We start from the raw sequence: 13,381 nt of genomic DNA, 5'->3' as shown, positions 1-13,381 counted from the left end.
TCCACACAGGCGCATGGCACATACAGCGCCTGCGCGATGCTCCACGAGCAGCTGGATGGCACATACAGCGCCTGCGCAATTCTCCGCGAGCAGCTGGAGCATCGCACAGGCGCTAAGACGCATGCGTGAACTGCGCGCGTGCACGAGGACACCGCCGGCCCCGTTCCAACCGAACCGGTTGGAACGGGATTAGCAACCCACCACTGGTATATAGTAAGCAAAGTTATCTCTGCGGTATGTCAGCCTTGCAAGTAACGCACCCATAGAGAGCAGAACTCTGAGGCAGGCAAATTCCTCAAAGGACAGTTTCATTGGAAACATCCTATTGGCACAACTGGAGAAAGCCGACTCTGAGAGTTCCCGCAGCTTTCGCCTAATTAAAAAAGTAAAGGTTTCCCCCAAGTACTAGTCATGCTTCCAATCAAAGTGCTGGCTGGTTGCTTGGTGTCTTTGCTCCTCCTCTGGCCAGCCCCCTGTGAGCGTGTCCTTGGTTCCCATAGGAAAATTTTATTGTTTTGGCTCCTCCCTACAGAGGAGAATGCGACGAGGAAAATTATTAGAATGTGCAGAAATGAACAGATAGGCAATTAAAGAGAAAGAACGAAATGGTGATTATATTATAAGGGAATCGTTTTATCGATGGTTAGAGAATAAATATAAGAATTAGAAGTAAAAGTAAATGAGTAAAATATAGAAAATGTATTAATAGAGTTCAATAAATCAAGGAGAGGATTGCTATAGTATTAGACATTTAAGGTATTGGTATTAAGCTAGGAATAGATTAAATCATGAATATAATTGTACATTTTAACCGTTATTGCAGAAAATATTTGTACCCAGAAACTGTAATGGAAGATGGATTGTTTATATTAATATATGTTTATATATTTATATATTTAATACATATATACATACACACACACACACACACACACACACACACGTGCGCCCCCCCATATATATATATCTATCATCTATCTATCTATCTATCTATCTATCTATCTATCTATCTATCAGTGGTGGATTTCAAAAAATTTTCAAACCTACTCTGTGGGTGTGGCCTCCTATGTGGGAGCGGCTTGCCGGCCATGTGACCTGGTGGGAGTGGCTTGCCGGCCATGTGTTTTCTCTCTCTCTCTCTGTCTCTCTCTCTCTCTCTTTCCTTCCTTTTGTCTCTCTGTCCCTTTTTCCTTTTTTTCTTTCATCTTTCTCTCACTCTTTCTTTTTTTCTTTCTTCCTTTCTCTTTTTTTTTTCTCTCTCTCTGTGAGTCTGTGTGTGTGTGTGTCAGTGGTGGGTTTCAAAAATTTTTGGAACCACCTCTGTAGGCATGGCCTCCTCTGGTGCCGAATAAAAACAGCCACGGCGATTTCCCCTGCCACGCCATTTTTTGTGTGCGTGTGCGGAGTTGAAGTCCACAAGCCTTAAAGCAAAGCTGGCTGAGGAACTCTGGGAGTTGAAGTCCACAAGCCTTAAAGTTGGCAAGGCTGGAGACCCCTGGATGAAATGATCTCTAGCCTTTTCCCTGTTCTGACTTTCTCTCTCTCTGCTCTTCCTAGGATCATTTCCAGCAACAGATCTCACATTGTCAAGCTACCTCTCAGCAGGGTATGTCTCCAGCCTCCACTCCTTCGCTTGCAGCCAACCCGCTCAACGCCGAAGCATCAGAGCAGCCAAGCACCCTGCAACTCAGTAGTAAATGGCAGATTTCGCAGGCAGCTGGTCCCGCGTTCCTTTCCTACCTCTCCCAGTTAAAAGGATGCCGCCAACTGCTTACCTTGCCACCATCCCACCTGGCTCCCTAAACATCCAGACCTTTTAAATGCTGTGAAGTTAGACCCCCTTAAGCCGTCATCCTGTAGCCACTTCCTGGGGACCAACCCCCATCCACTCCACCCAGATGTGGCATTCAGCCGGTTCTGACCAGTTCTGGAGAACCGGTAGCAGAAATTTTGAGTACTTCAGAGAACAGGCAAATACCATCTCCCATTGGCCCCACCCCCATCTATTCTCTGCCTCCCGAGTCCCAGCTGATCAGGAGGGAATCAGGATTTTGCAGTATCCTTCCCCTGGAGTGGGGAGGGAATGGAGATTTTGCAGTATCCTTCCCCTGGAGTGGGAGGGAATGGAGATTTTGCAGTATCCTTCCCCTGGAGCGGGAGGGAATGGAGATTTTGCAGTATCCTTCCCCTGGAGTGGAGTGGAAATGGAGATTTTGCAGTATCCTTCCCCTGGAGTGGAGAGGGAATAGAGACTTTACAGTATCCTTCCCCCAGGAATGGGGAGGGAATGGAGATTTTGCAGTATCCTTCCCCTGGAGTGGGAGGGAATGGAGATTTTGCAGTATCCTTCCCCTGGAGTGGAGTGGAAATGGAGATTTTGCAGTATCCTTCCCCTGGAGTGTAGAGGGAATGCAGATTTTGCAGTATCCTTCCCCTGGAGTGGGAGGGAATGTAGATTTTGCAGTATCCTTCCCCTGGAGTGGAGTGGAAATGGAGATTTTGCAGTATCCTTCCCCTGGAGTGGGAGGGAATGCAGATTTTGCAGTATCCTTCCCCTGCCACGCCCACCAAACCAAGCCACGCCCACAGAACCGGTAGTAAAAAAAAATTGAATCCCACCACTGCCTCCCACACCTTTGGAGTTAGCATTCTTATAACGAGCTTGTAAGTTTGCCAGTATCAATGGCCTTTGTTAATTGAGTTTCATTGGGAAGGGTCTGGGATCCTTCCCAATGATTCGTTATTTTATTGCTAATTATCTTTAAGTTATGGCTAGCTTTCTCTCCCGGAACAGCACGGTTACATGACGGTTTTTAAAGTAAGAGTCAACGAACGTGTTGGAGGGGAGGGCACCCGCTTGGAAGTCCTATCTTATGAGCCAGAGTAATTTACCGTTTGTAAAAAGACTTCCAAAATGCTCATTAAAACCTCTTTTTTAAAAACAACAACCACCACCCCTGGATTAGGAAAAGGCAGGCTGTTTAATCGGAACTGGAGTTCGTCGGCAAAAAAACTACCTTGCATGATGGTCCTTCTTTTTCTCTTTCTCTCTCTCTCTCTCTCTCTCTCTGCTGTTGTGCCCCTTTCCCCCCCCCCCTTTCTCTTTTTCACGTGGGTCCGTTTCCCTTGGTAGCAGCTGAAATTCATGCACACCTCACACCAATTTCTCCTGCTGAGCAGTCCTCCTGCCAAGGAGGCTCGCTTTCGGACGGCCAAGAAACTGTACGGCAGCACCTTCGCCTTTCAGTAAGTCTCCCGGCTCCGTTTCCCAGTCCCCCTCCCAGTCTATCCAGGATGAGAAGGGGGGATGTGGGGGGGGGGGGCTTTGGCAAGAGACTGTTTAGGTTTTTCCTTTCTCCTTTTTTCTTTTGTTTCGTTTCGTTTTCTTCCCTTCCCTTTCCTCTCCTTCCCTTCTATCTTCCCTTCCCTTTCCTCTCCTTTCCTTCTATCGTTCCTTTCCTTTTTCCTTTCCATTCCTTTTATCTTTCCTTTTTCCTCTTTTCTTTTTCTCTTTCCTTTTTTCTTTTCTTTTTTTTCTTTTCTTTCTTTCATTTTGTTTCGTTTTCTTCCCTTCCCTCTCCTTTCCTTCCCTTCTATCTTCCCTTCCCTTCCCTCTCCTTTCCTTCTATCGTTCCTTTCCGTTCCTTTTCTCTTTCCTTTTTCCTCTTTCTTTTTCTCTTTCCTTTTTTCTTTTCTTTTTTTTCTTTCTTTTGTTTCATTTTGTTTTCTCCCCTTCTATCTTCCCTTCCCTTTCCTTTCCTTCTATCGTTCCTTTCCTTTTTCCTTTCCATTCCTTTTATCTTTCCTTTTTCCTCTTTTTCTCTCCTCATTTTTTGCCTTTGCTTTGAGAAACGCAGTGGTTTTGCAAGCAATTTCTGCAGATTCACTTAGCCTGGGGAGGGGGGGTGGTCTCTGCCACAAGGTCTTAATATTGATGCTCACTTGATTATCTGTGGCAGCAGACAGGACTGGCAAGTGACTAGTTTCTTTCTCTCTTCCCCCCACCCCCCTTCTTCCCCACCCACCCAGTGGCTCTCACATTGAGAATTGGCATTCCATTCTGCGCAATGGCCTGGTCAATGCATCCTACACCAAATTGCAGGTAAGAGATTGTGGCGGGCTCCTGACGTTCTCAGCGGGACAGCTCAAAACACAGGAGGCTATCGGCTTCCTGGGCTAACAACAAACTCCCCCCCACCCCAATTCTTCAAATGATAATCACAGCTAGCCAGCTGACTGTCAGCGTTCCAAGTATCATGTAGAATTAAATCAGAATCAAAGGCAAAACGATCCTTAAAGTTCCAATTTAATAAAGCAGACATCTTAGCACATCTGTGTTAATCCCAATATTGGAAATGACATCAGAATCCCACCCAGTTAAAAGTTTATGATCTTGTCCCCAAACCCACAATCCATCACATGGTCCAATCTTCTTCTTCCACGCTGGCATCCACACCCAGCTTCTTCCGGTCAGGTGTACTGATGTGGAGACAAAAGGATGATCTTGGCTTCTAGTAAAGAATGAAAACAATACATTCCACAATCCTACTCCTGTCTATTCCCCCCTCCCATCAAATATACTAAAGAAACAGCATAACGAAATAAGAGAAAGTGTGGCAGGCCAAAATTCTAAAAGGAATGCAATTGCAGGCCTGACACTGACTTGTCCTGCTTCATCTAGGATCTCTTCCTGTCCAATTGGCTACAGGCAGCTCTAGATATCTACCCCCAGTCCTGCCCCCGTGGTACTCCTGCCCCCCTCCCAAGATTCTCTCGGAATGACCCTTTGGATACTGACCTCTCCTTCCCAGCCCTTCAGAAGTCTGACTCCCCCTGGTAGAGCATAAGGGCTCCGTGTGCTGGGCTGCACAGCCAGCTTCAATCCCCTCGGTGCCATGGGGAAGTAGCATCATGCGGCTCAATGCAACAGGGCCATTTGTGCCCGTCCTGAGGCCGGCAACTCAGCGTGGATTAACTGCATCGCATCCCTAATGGTGTTTCTTGGAGGTAATGCTGTGGCACTTCACACCTCCTGGTTGTGTTCGTTGAAATAAACACACCCGCATACCTACAGGCATGCAAGTTCTTCCATACAAGTGCGTTATGGCCTTAAAAAATCTGGTCTTATTCTGTGTACCCTTTCTTCTGAGGAATTCAAGAGGACACGTCGTTCTCCCTGTTCTTAAAAATAATAATAATAATACCCTGTTCCCCTGAAAATAAGACCTCCCTGGATAATAAGCCCAATCGGGTTTTTGAGCGCATGCGCTAAAATAAGCCCCCCCCCAAAAAAAATATTGCAATGCGGTAGCAGCCAGGAGGTGACCACACTCACCGCCTCCTGCACCTCAAAGATAATAAGACCTCCCCGAAAATAAGGCCAAGTTCTTATTTCGGGGGTCAAAAGAAAATAAGACCCTGTCTTATTTTTTGGGGGAAACACGATAATAACAACAACAACTTTAAATAGTTTAAATAGTTCCTTGCAGCAACTATCTCTCTTTAAACCACGGAATCCGTTCAGTTGGAGGGACAATTTCTTCTGATTATGAGACAGTGAATAGCTGCAGCAGGCATTTGGGGGGGGGAGATTTGGGGGGGGGGGAAGCGATGATTCTGTGTTCATAAAAGGAGACCTGGAAAGACCCAAGTAATTCGGGGGTAGGGGGTTGTGTGTCCAAGAACAGACTCTTGACTTGACTATTTTAAAAGGGGACAGAGCGAAGAAGGAAATACTAGGGGAAGGAGGCCGTTTCAGCCACCCTCCCCTAAAGGTTTTTAACTCTTCCTTTTCCGTGCGTGCTTCCCCCCATCCCCGTCTAATTTGAAGAGCTCAGTGCCCAGGGCCGGCTCTATCATCAAGCAGATCGAAGCCATGCCCTTAACGTGCTTATATGCTGAGAGGGAGCAGCGGCCTTGGAGGGGAGCCCTGCTCCACATCTGTCTCTGGGAGGGGTGGGCTGGGATGCACCATCCCGGGCCCCCGCCTGGAAGGCTGACTCAGTTGCAGCCGACTTTCTCTAGATAAGGTAGCCTGGGGGAAGAGCCCCGCATCGGAAGATCTGACCAGTGATTGGCTACTGCACAGAATGGAACTTACCATATTTTTCGGAGTATAAGACGCACTTTCCTCCCCTAAAAAAGCGTGGAAATGTCGGTGCATCTTATACACCAAATACAGCCATTTTTGGCCTCCTGAAGCCCTGCTCCCTGTTTTTGCAAAAAAGGGGGGGGGCGTTTTTTTGCAAAAACGGAGGCGTTTTTTGCAAAAACGGCGGTGTTTTTGCCTCCCCTCGGCCCTCCTGAAGCCTTCTGAGTGCTGCTGGGCGCTGAGGGGAGCCAAAAACTTTTTTTTTGTTACTTAACCACTTTGAAATCTTGGTGTGTCTTACACACCGATGCGTCTTATAGTCTGGAAAGTACAGTTCTAGTCTCGGCAGGGGAAATCCACAGCCAGGCTGGAGGAATGCCATTCTTTCTAGATAATTCCAGAGAGAGAGAGAGGGAGACAACATTGCAGTTTCTCAGGGACCAGACCATTTTGGGTCCTATTTCCCCTAACCCGGGGGTGTCAAACTCACGGCCCATGGCCGCAATGTGGTCGGATACAGCCCACGGGGCCGTCCTGGTCTATCTACCCAATGCGAGGAGGAAAGATCGGGCCGGCGTGGCTTCGGCCCAATCTACCCAGTGCAAAGAGGAAACGTGCCAGCAGTTTGAGGAGAGGCGTCAAGCTGGCCACGCCCACCCAGTCAGCCACAGCCCTGATGACGGCCCTCCAGGAAATCAAGTTTGACACCCCTGCCCTAGCCTGTTTTGTTTTGTTTTTGTTTTGTTTTTTTGTTTTGTTTTTTTGTTTTGTTTTTTTGTTTTGTTTTTGTTTTGTTTTGTTCTGTTTTTTCTGGCTCACATTGGTGTTTTTCTGCAAGCTGCATGGAGCAGCCTATGGCAAAGGCATCTATCTGAGCCCCATCTCCAGTATTTCCTTTGGATACTCAGGTAAGCGGCTCTCCCGTCGTCCCCTCCATCTGTCAGTGCACCTCATGTCCTGCACATGCGCTTGCCTTGCATCCAAGAGCCGCTCTCACCCCTCTCCCCTCCCTCCCCTCCCCACCCCCCCTGTGTTCTTCATCCACATGCTCCCAAGGGCGGGGAAGGGACCATTCACGCCACGCATCTGGGGTCGATTCCTTTGGCGGGCATCTCGAGCGTCTCGAACTGGGGGTGGCAGCCGGTACTAACCTTGGCTCTATCTTCTCCTCCTCCCCCCACTCTCTCTTTTGTGTTGGGGAGCCTGACCCCCCCCCCCAATAGGGCTCTCTGTCCTTCTGAAAAGGTTGAGAAGGATTTCCCTCCGCTGTGGCCTGAGACGGTTGCGTTCGCGCGGAGCAGGTTGCTAGCTTGAGACCATCGGGAGGGGTGGGTTTTCTGCCGTGTTGCCGCAACGGCTTGTCATGAAGTTGGGGATACGGCGTGGATTGGCGTAAAGCTTGTTTGAAGACGGCCAGTAAACGTCCCAAGTAACCCAGGTGCACAATCGGGACAGGTGTGATCCCTGTCACAGTTGCATCATGCACCCGGGGACCGCCTTAATGTGCACGTTTGCCACAGAGACTTTATTTTTCAAGTGAGACGCGGTTGGCCTTTGACTCTCCTAGAACTTCCTGCTTTTTACCGTTTCTATTCTGCTGGCTGCCAGGAGGTCGTCTCCAGCTTCCTGAAATCGATGTCCTATAGATAGGTTGGGTTCCCCCAAACTCTTCCCTCCGCAACTGAGAGAAACGCATTTGGAATGCAGTTAACGGAACAAGAACAGGAGGGAAAAGCTGGGGTTGACCTCATGCTCCTTTGTTTTATCCTCCGATTTATTTATTTATTTAAAAATTAAGAATAGTTGAGTTGAGTTGAGTTTGAGTTGAGTTTATTATATTTCTATGCCACCCTATTCCCCGAAGGGGACTCAGGGCGGCTCACAACCAAGTCAGGGGGGGGGGGGTACAAATAAGAAAAGAAAACGAACAAAACAATACCACAATTTAAAACACTCAACAACCATACCATTCGAGGGGGGACAAAAAACTCATTAGCCCCAGGCCTGTCGGAAAAGCCAGGTTTTAAGGGCTTTGCAGAAGGCCTGGAGGGTGGTGAGGGTCCGAATCTCCACGGGGAGCTCGTTCCAAAGGGCCGGGGCAGCCACAGAGAAGGCCCTCCTCCGGGTGGTCGCCAGTCGGCATTGGCCAGTAGATGGAATTCGGAGGAGGCCTAATCTGTGGGATCTAATCGGCCTATTGGAGGTAATAGACGCGATAACCTCCTCCTTCTGTGGGCTGGCTCTTGAAGCAGAGGGATGAAAATTGAAAAACACCGACTGTGACAGTGTCACAAAGTCCTTTTAATTATTTTTATTTTTTAAAATGCCCTTCATCCTCCCAAGAATGGAGACCTACAGATAGATATCTTCTGCTTTTTGTTTCACAGCAATGACATGATGTGGTTCTGGAGTGAGGAGGTGAGGGGCTCAAAGGGTTGCAGGTGGCAACGTGTTAAATTAATTTTTAACCTTTTTTTTGTAGCTGAATATAATATATAATATATACTATAGTGTAGTATATACTATAGTATGGCATATACTATATACTATGTACGAGAATAGAGTAGAGTACAGCCTTTATTGTCATTGTACATCATGTATACAACAAAATTGGTTTTAGCCTCACTGGTGAAATCCATGACAACAAATACAAACAACATAAATAGCATAAAGAATAATCGCTATGCAAGTAATTAGGAGAAAAAGAAAAAGCTAGTCATTTGTTTCCCCGTGTGTGTGTGGAGTGATTGTGGTTGTGTTTAAAACTGACAGCCCAAGGATAGAAACTATTTTTAAACCTATTTAAGCTATGCTTCGTTGTCTTCTGCCCGATGTTAGAGGTGCAAAATACACGCTGCGTGAACTCATCTTGTTGATTAGTTTTAAAGTTTAATGTATTGTGCAAAGCCTGAACAAGGGTTAATTCGGTAACCAGGTTACATATGCTTGATGAATGCAGACTTTGAGGTCTCTTCCTGAGTAGGAATTGAAGAAGGCAGTTGGGTACCAACCAGGCATCAAATGAATGTTTAGACCAGAGGTCCCCAAACTTGGCAACTTTTAAGACTTGTGGACCTCAACTCCCAGAATTCTCCAGCCAGCAAACTTGGCTGGAGAATTCTGGGAGTTGAAGTCCACAAGTCTTAAAGTTGCCAAGTTTGAAGACCTCTGGTTTAGACCTTGCCTTACAACTTAAGTTGAGAATAGTTGCGATGAACCTGTTTCTTGGTGGCCATTTATGATGTCTTTTGTTTTCTAAAAATCTGAAGTCTTTCTGAGATACAAAATATATCCGTGAGGCTGGGGTTTAGCTTTGCAGCGTGTTATCTTCGAGCTCATGTTCTTTTAATGGAAGGATTAAAAGAAGAAAAAAAAAGGGGGGGGGGAAACTTGGCAGGCAGCAAGGAATCTGTTGCGAAGCCACATGTGAGATCAAGGGCGCTTGACTCACTGCTCTCTTGATATGTGGGATCACTTTTGATCATGTTCACTGTTTGCATCACTCTGCTCTCCACAAAGCTCGCATGAGTGCTAGGACAGGGATAGCGAACCTTTTCAGCACCAAGTGCCAAATAGGTCCTGCGGAAATGTCGCGCTCGCACACACATGCTCAACGGGGCTGTGCTCCGGAAAAGCCAAAGTCCCAAGTTCTAGCGTGCATGTGCACCCGATGATCAGCTGGCTCTGCACATACGCACAGTCCGGTTTTCGGCACTGCTGCACGCGTGAGGGATAGCTGATCGTCGTCCGTGCGTGCGTGCCCGAAACACGGAAGACAAACAGGCAAGGCCGCATGTGCCGGGCAACATGGCTTCGCATGCCACTTCGGGCACGCGTGCCATAGGTTGGCCATCACGGGGCTAGGAGAACAACCGAATCCTGGCGTTTCCCCATGGCGGCTTCTTCTTACCCCCTTTATTGTCCCATGCAGGGATGGGGAAAGGGCAGCACCGGATGCCCTCCAAGGATGAGCTGGTTCAGAGGTACAACAGAATGAACACGATTCCCCAGGTAACGGATTGCCCAGGTAACGGATTGCCGTTATGCTGATCTTTGGATCTGCCGTGGACCTGCCACATTGAGTGTCCTAAGCAAATGTAGGAGGAGACCTGGCCGAGTCCAAAGGAGGGGGCCAGCCAAATCACCAGCCCCTTCAGGCCCACAAGAGATCTTAAGTCCAGCCCACCTTGAATTCCGTTGAGTTCTCTACCGCCAATATGCTTTGACCGTTAGTAGGTCAGATTCTTGTAGAGAACTTAAGCTTGCAAATCAAACCCTTCTATTTGTTTGAACCGCCTGGATTTCCCGATTTCCCACGCTCTCTCCTCATTGCACGTTTGTTGTGATGGAGACGCCCATTTCTTTAGAGAGAGCACCTGTGGGGGCTCAGGGACAGGCACTCAAGGAGGGCAGGGTGAGGAAATTGGGGGCAAGGCCCAAGCAAGGTGGGGGAGGGGGGGCTGATTTCTGGATCTCTGCTCTCGTCCCCAGACGCGATCCATCCAGTCCAGATTCCTGCAGAGTCGCAATCTGAACTGCATCGCACTTTGTGAAGGTGAGTTCACTCCTGTGAGATCATCATGCCTCTCCACTCACACACCGCGGTCAACTGACTTCCTTGTTCGCGCAAATGCTAATCGATGGGATTATTCGCAGAAAGAAAAGAGGTGGAAAAAAATCTTGTCCATGGAGATTCTCAATCATCAGACAACAAGGCAACGGAGCTTTCTTGGGGGAGTTTCCCCCCCCCCCTTGAAAACATTTCGCTTCTCATCCAATGAGCTTCTTCAGTTCTTTTCAAGGGAAATACCAAGGAAGTCCAGTTGTCTTTGGAAAAAATAACCTTTGGGGCATCATGCAGGCTTTGCTGAGTTAATCTGAAGTCCCAATTATTCCAGCAGTCCATTATAACAGTGGGCAGGTCATAGAGCCAAGGTGGCACAGTGGTTAGAGTGCAGTACTGCGGGCTACTTCAGCTGACTGCTAGCTGCAGTTCGGCAGTTCAAATCTCACCTGCTCAAAAGTTGACTCAGCCTTGCATCCTTGTGGGTAAAATGAGGACCCAAATTGTAGGGGGCAAGAGGCTGACTCTGTAAACCGCTTAGAGAGGGCTGTAAAAGCACTGTGAAGCAGTATATAAGTCTTCAGTGCTATTGTTAGGTGGGAAGGAAGGAAGGATCATAATGGCGCAGTGCTTAGAATGCAGTATTGCAGGTAAACTCTGCCCACAACCTGGAGTTCGATCCTGACCCGCTCAAGGTCGACTCAGCCTTCCATCCTTCTGAGGTCACTAAAATGAGGACCCAGATTCTTGGGGGAAATACGCTGACTGCAAACCACTTAGAGAGGGCTGTTAAGCATTATGAAGTGGTATATAAGTCTCAGTGCTATTGCTAAGTGGGAGGGAAGGAAGGAAGGACGGACCATGATGGCACAGTGCTTAGAATGCTGTATTGCAGGCAAACTGCCCACAGCCTGGAGTTTGATCCTGAATGGCTCAAGGTTGACTTGGTCTTCCATCCTTCGGAGGTGGGTGAAATGAGGACCCAGATTGTTGGGGGAAAATATGCTGACTCTGTAAACTGCTTAAACAGGGCTCTTAAGCATTATGAAGCGGTATATAAGTCTATTGCTAAGTGGGAAGGAGGGAGGGAAGGAAGGAAGGAAGGGGGGATCATAATGGCACAGTGCTTAGAATGCAGTATTGGAGGTAAACTCTGCCCACAGCCTGGAGTTCGATCCTGACTGGCTCAAGGTCGACTCAGCCTTCCATCCTTCCGAGCTGGGTAAAATGAGGACCCAGATTGTTGGGGGAAAATATGCTGACTCTGTAAACTGCTTAGAGAGGGCTGTAAAAGCACCGTGAAGCGGTATACAAGTCTTAAGTGCGATTCCTACCCCGATTCCACAAAGGGGCCAACGGTTGCGAGCATTGTCAACTTCTCCCTGCTCCCTTGTTGAACCCACCTTCTTCCCTTGCAGTGATCACATCAAAGGATCTCCAGAAGCATGGCAACATCTGGGTTTGTCCTGTCTCCGACCACGTCTGCACTCGCTTTTTCTTTGTGTGAGTAAAAGCTCGGTCTCCTTAACCACGTGGGAGGAGGGCCCACTCTCTCTCTCTCTCCCTCCCTCCCTCCCTCCCTCCCTCCCTCCCTCCGTGGGATGGCTCGGGAGCCCAGATCCCCAGCAGCGGGCTTGATGGGAAGGCGGGAAAACCTCCCCTCCCCGAAAAGAGACCGTTTCATAGTTCTCTCCCCCCACCCCTCCCGCCAATCCTCACAGGTACGAAGACGGCCAAGTCGGGGACGCCAACATCAATACTCAGGACCCTAAAATTCAGAAGGAGATCATGCGTGTAATCGGCACTCAGGTCTATACAAACTGAGGGGGTGGAGGAGCCCCTCCCTTCAGACTGTGCTGGCGCTGTCCCCGGGGGGCAGGAAAAGGGACCGTTGTTGGAGACCATAAAGGGACTCTGCCCGGCTGAAGACCGAGACCCAGCGGAGGGAGCAACCACTGACAACGCCTGGACTGCGGATGCCGGGAGCGGAGGGGTGTGGTGGGAGGGAACGGACGGACGACAGCCCTGGAGGGGGGAAGCGCGGCAGCTCCATCCTCCCCGTCCGTAGAGTTGCGTGGGAGGAACCCGGACCAATTCCTGCGAACGGAATGGTTGAAGAGTTTGCATGCCCACGTTGGCGGCGTCGGCGGCGTTTTGAACCGCGAAAACGAGCAAAAAAACGAAACCACCCCACACCCCACAATGATACAGAGCCCCGGAGAGAGAGGGAGAGAGAGAGAGAGTGTACGCACGCGTGCAAGCAAGCGGTTTTAGCTTATTAAAATTCTCTTGGAAAAAAAAGAAGCAATGCTCGGTGTCACCTGCGCCCGTCCTTTTTCAAAAGCCGCCAACAGATGTTGCGGTTTTTTCCTCGTTTGTTTATGCAGAACGGCGCCGCACTTCCCTTTGCACGCTCTTTCTCCGTCTGTGTGTGTGTCTGTGTGTGTGTGTGTGTGTGTAATAGGTTTAACAGATTACAGTTGGAAGGGATCTTATAGGTCATCTAGTCCAGCCCCCCCCCCCCCATCTTCCCAAGCTGGAGACCCTACACCATTTCTGACAGATAGGCAGTCCAGCCTCTTCTTGAAAGCCTCCAGGGATGAAGCTCCCACAACTTCTGAATAACGGAATAATATCAGAGTTGGAAGGAACCTTCGAGGTCATCTAGTCCAACCCTCGCTCAAGCAGGAGACCCTATGCCACTTCTGACAAATGCAGTCCAGTCT

The 13,381-nt window shown here is 48.7% G+C and overlaps 1 protein-coding gene across 6 annotated transcripts in view; it reads left to right on the top strand.

The window, feature by feature from the left end:
• Window positions 1–12,959, top strand: part of PARP6 (poly(ADP-ribose) polymerase family member 6) — a 35,964-nt gene extending 23,005 nt beyond the window's left edge. For 2 of the 6 annotated variants that reach the window (XM_032233337.1, XM_032233335.1), the window contains exons 15-19: window positions 1,558–1,606; window positions 3,137–3,246; window positions 4,030–4,102; window positions 10,023–10,102; window positions 10,583–11,037. In XM_032233337.1, coding sequence (XP_032089228.1) covers window positions 1,558–1,606; window positions 3,137–3,246; window positions 4,030–4,102; window positions 10,023–10,088 — 298 coding nt within the window. In that variant the 3' untranslated portion in view covers window positions 10,089–10,102; window positions 10,583–11,037. Of the gene's footprint in view, window positions 1–1,557; window positions 1,607–3,133; window positions 3,247–4,029; window positions 4,103–6,929; window positions 7,000–10,022; window positions 11,038–12,073; window positions 12,159–12,376 lie in introns of those variants that run through there. The other 4 variants (XM_032233336.1, XM_032233334.1, XM_032233338.1 and 1 more) reach the window with 3 other exon arrangements.
• Window positions 12,960–13,381: the final 422 nt, after the last annotated feature.

The sequence above is a fragment of the Thamnophis elegans genome, chromosome 16 (genome assembly GCF_009769535.1).
Source record: "Thamnophis elegans isolate rThaEle1 chromosome 16, rThaEle1.pri, whole genome shotgun sequence".
NCBI lineage: Eukaryota > Metazoa > Chordata > Lepidosauria > Squamata > Colubridae > Thamnophis > Thamnophis elegans.
The sequence above is the reverse complement of the archived record's forward strand: the minus strand, read 5'-3'. Positions and strand labels throughout refer to the sequence as shown.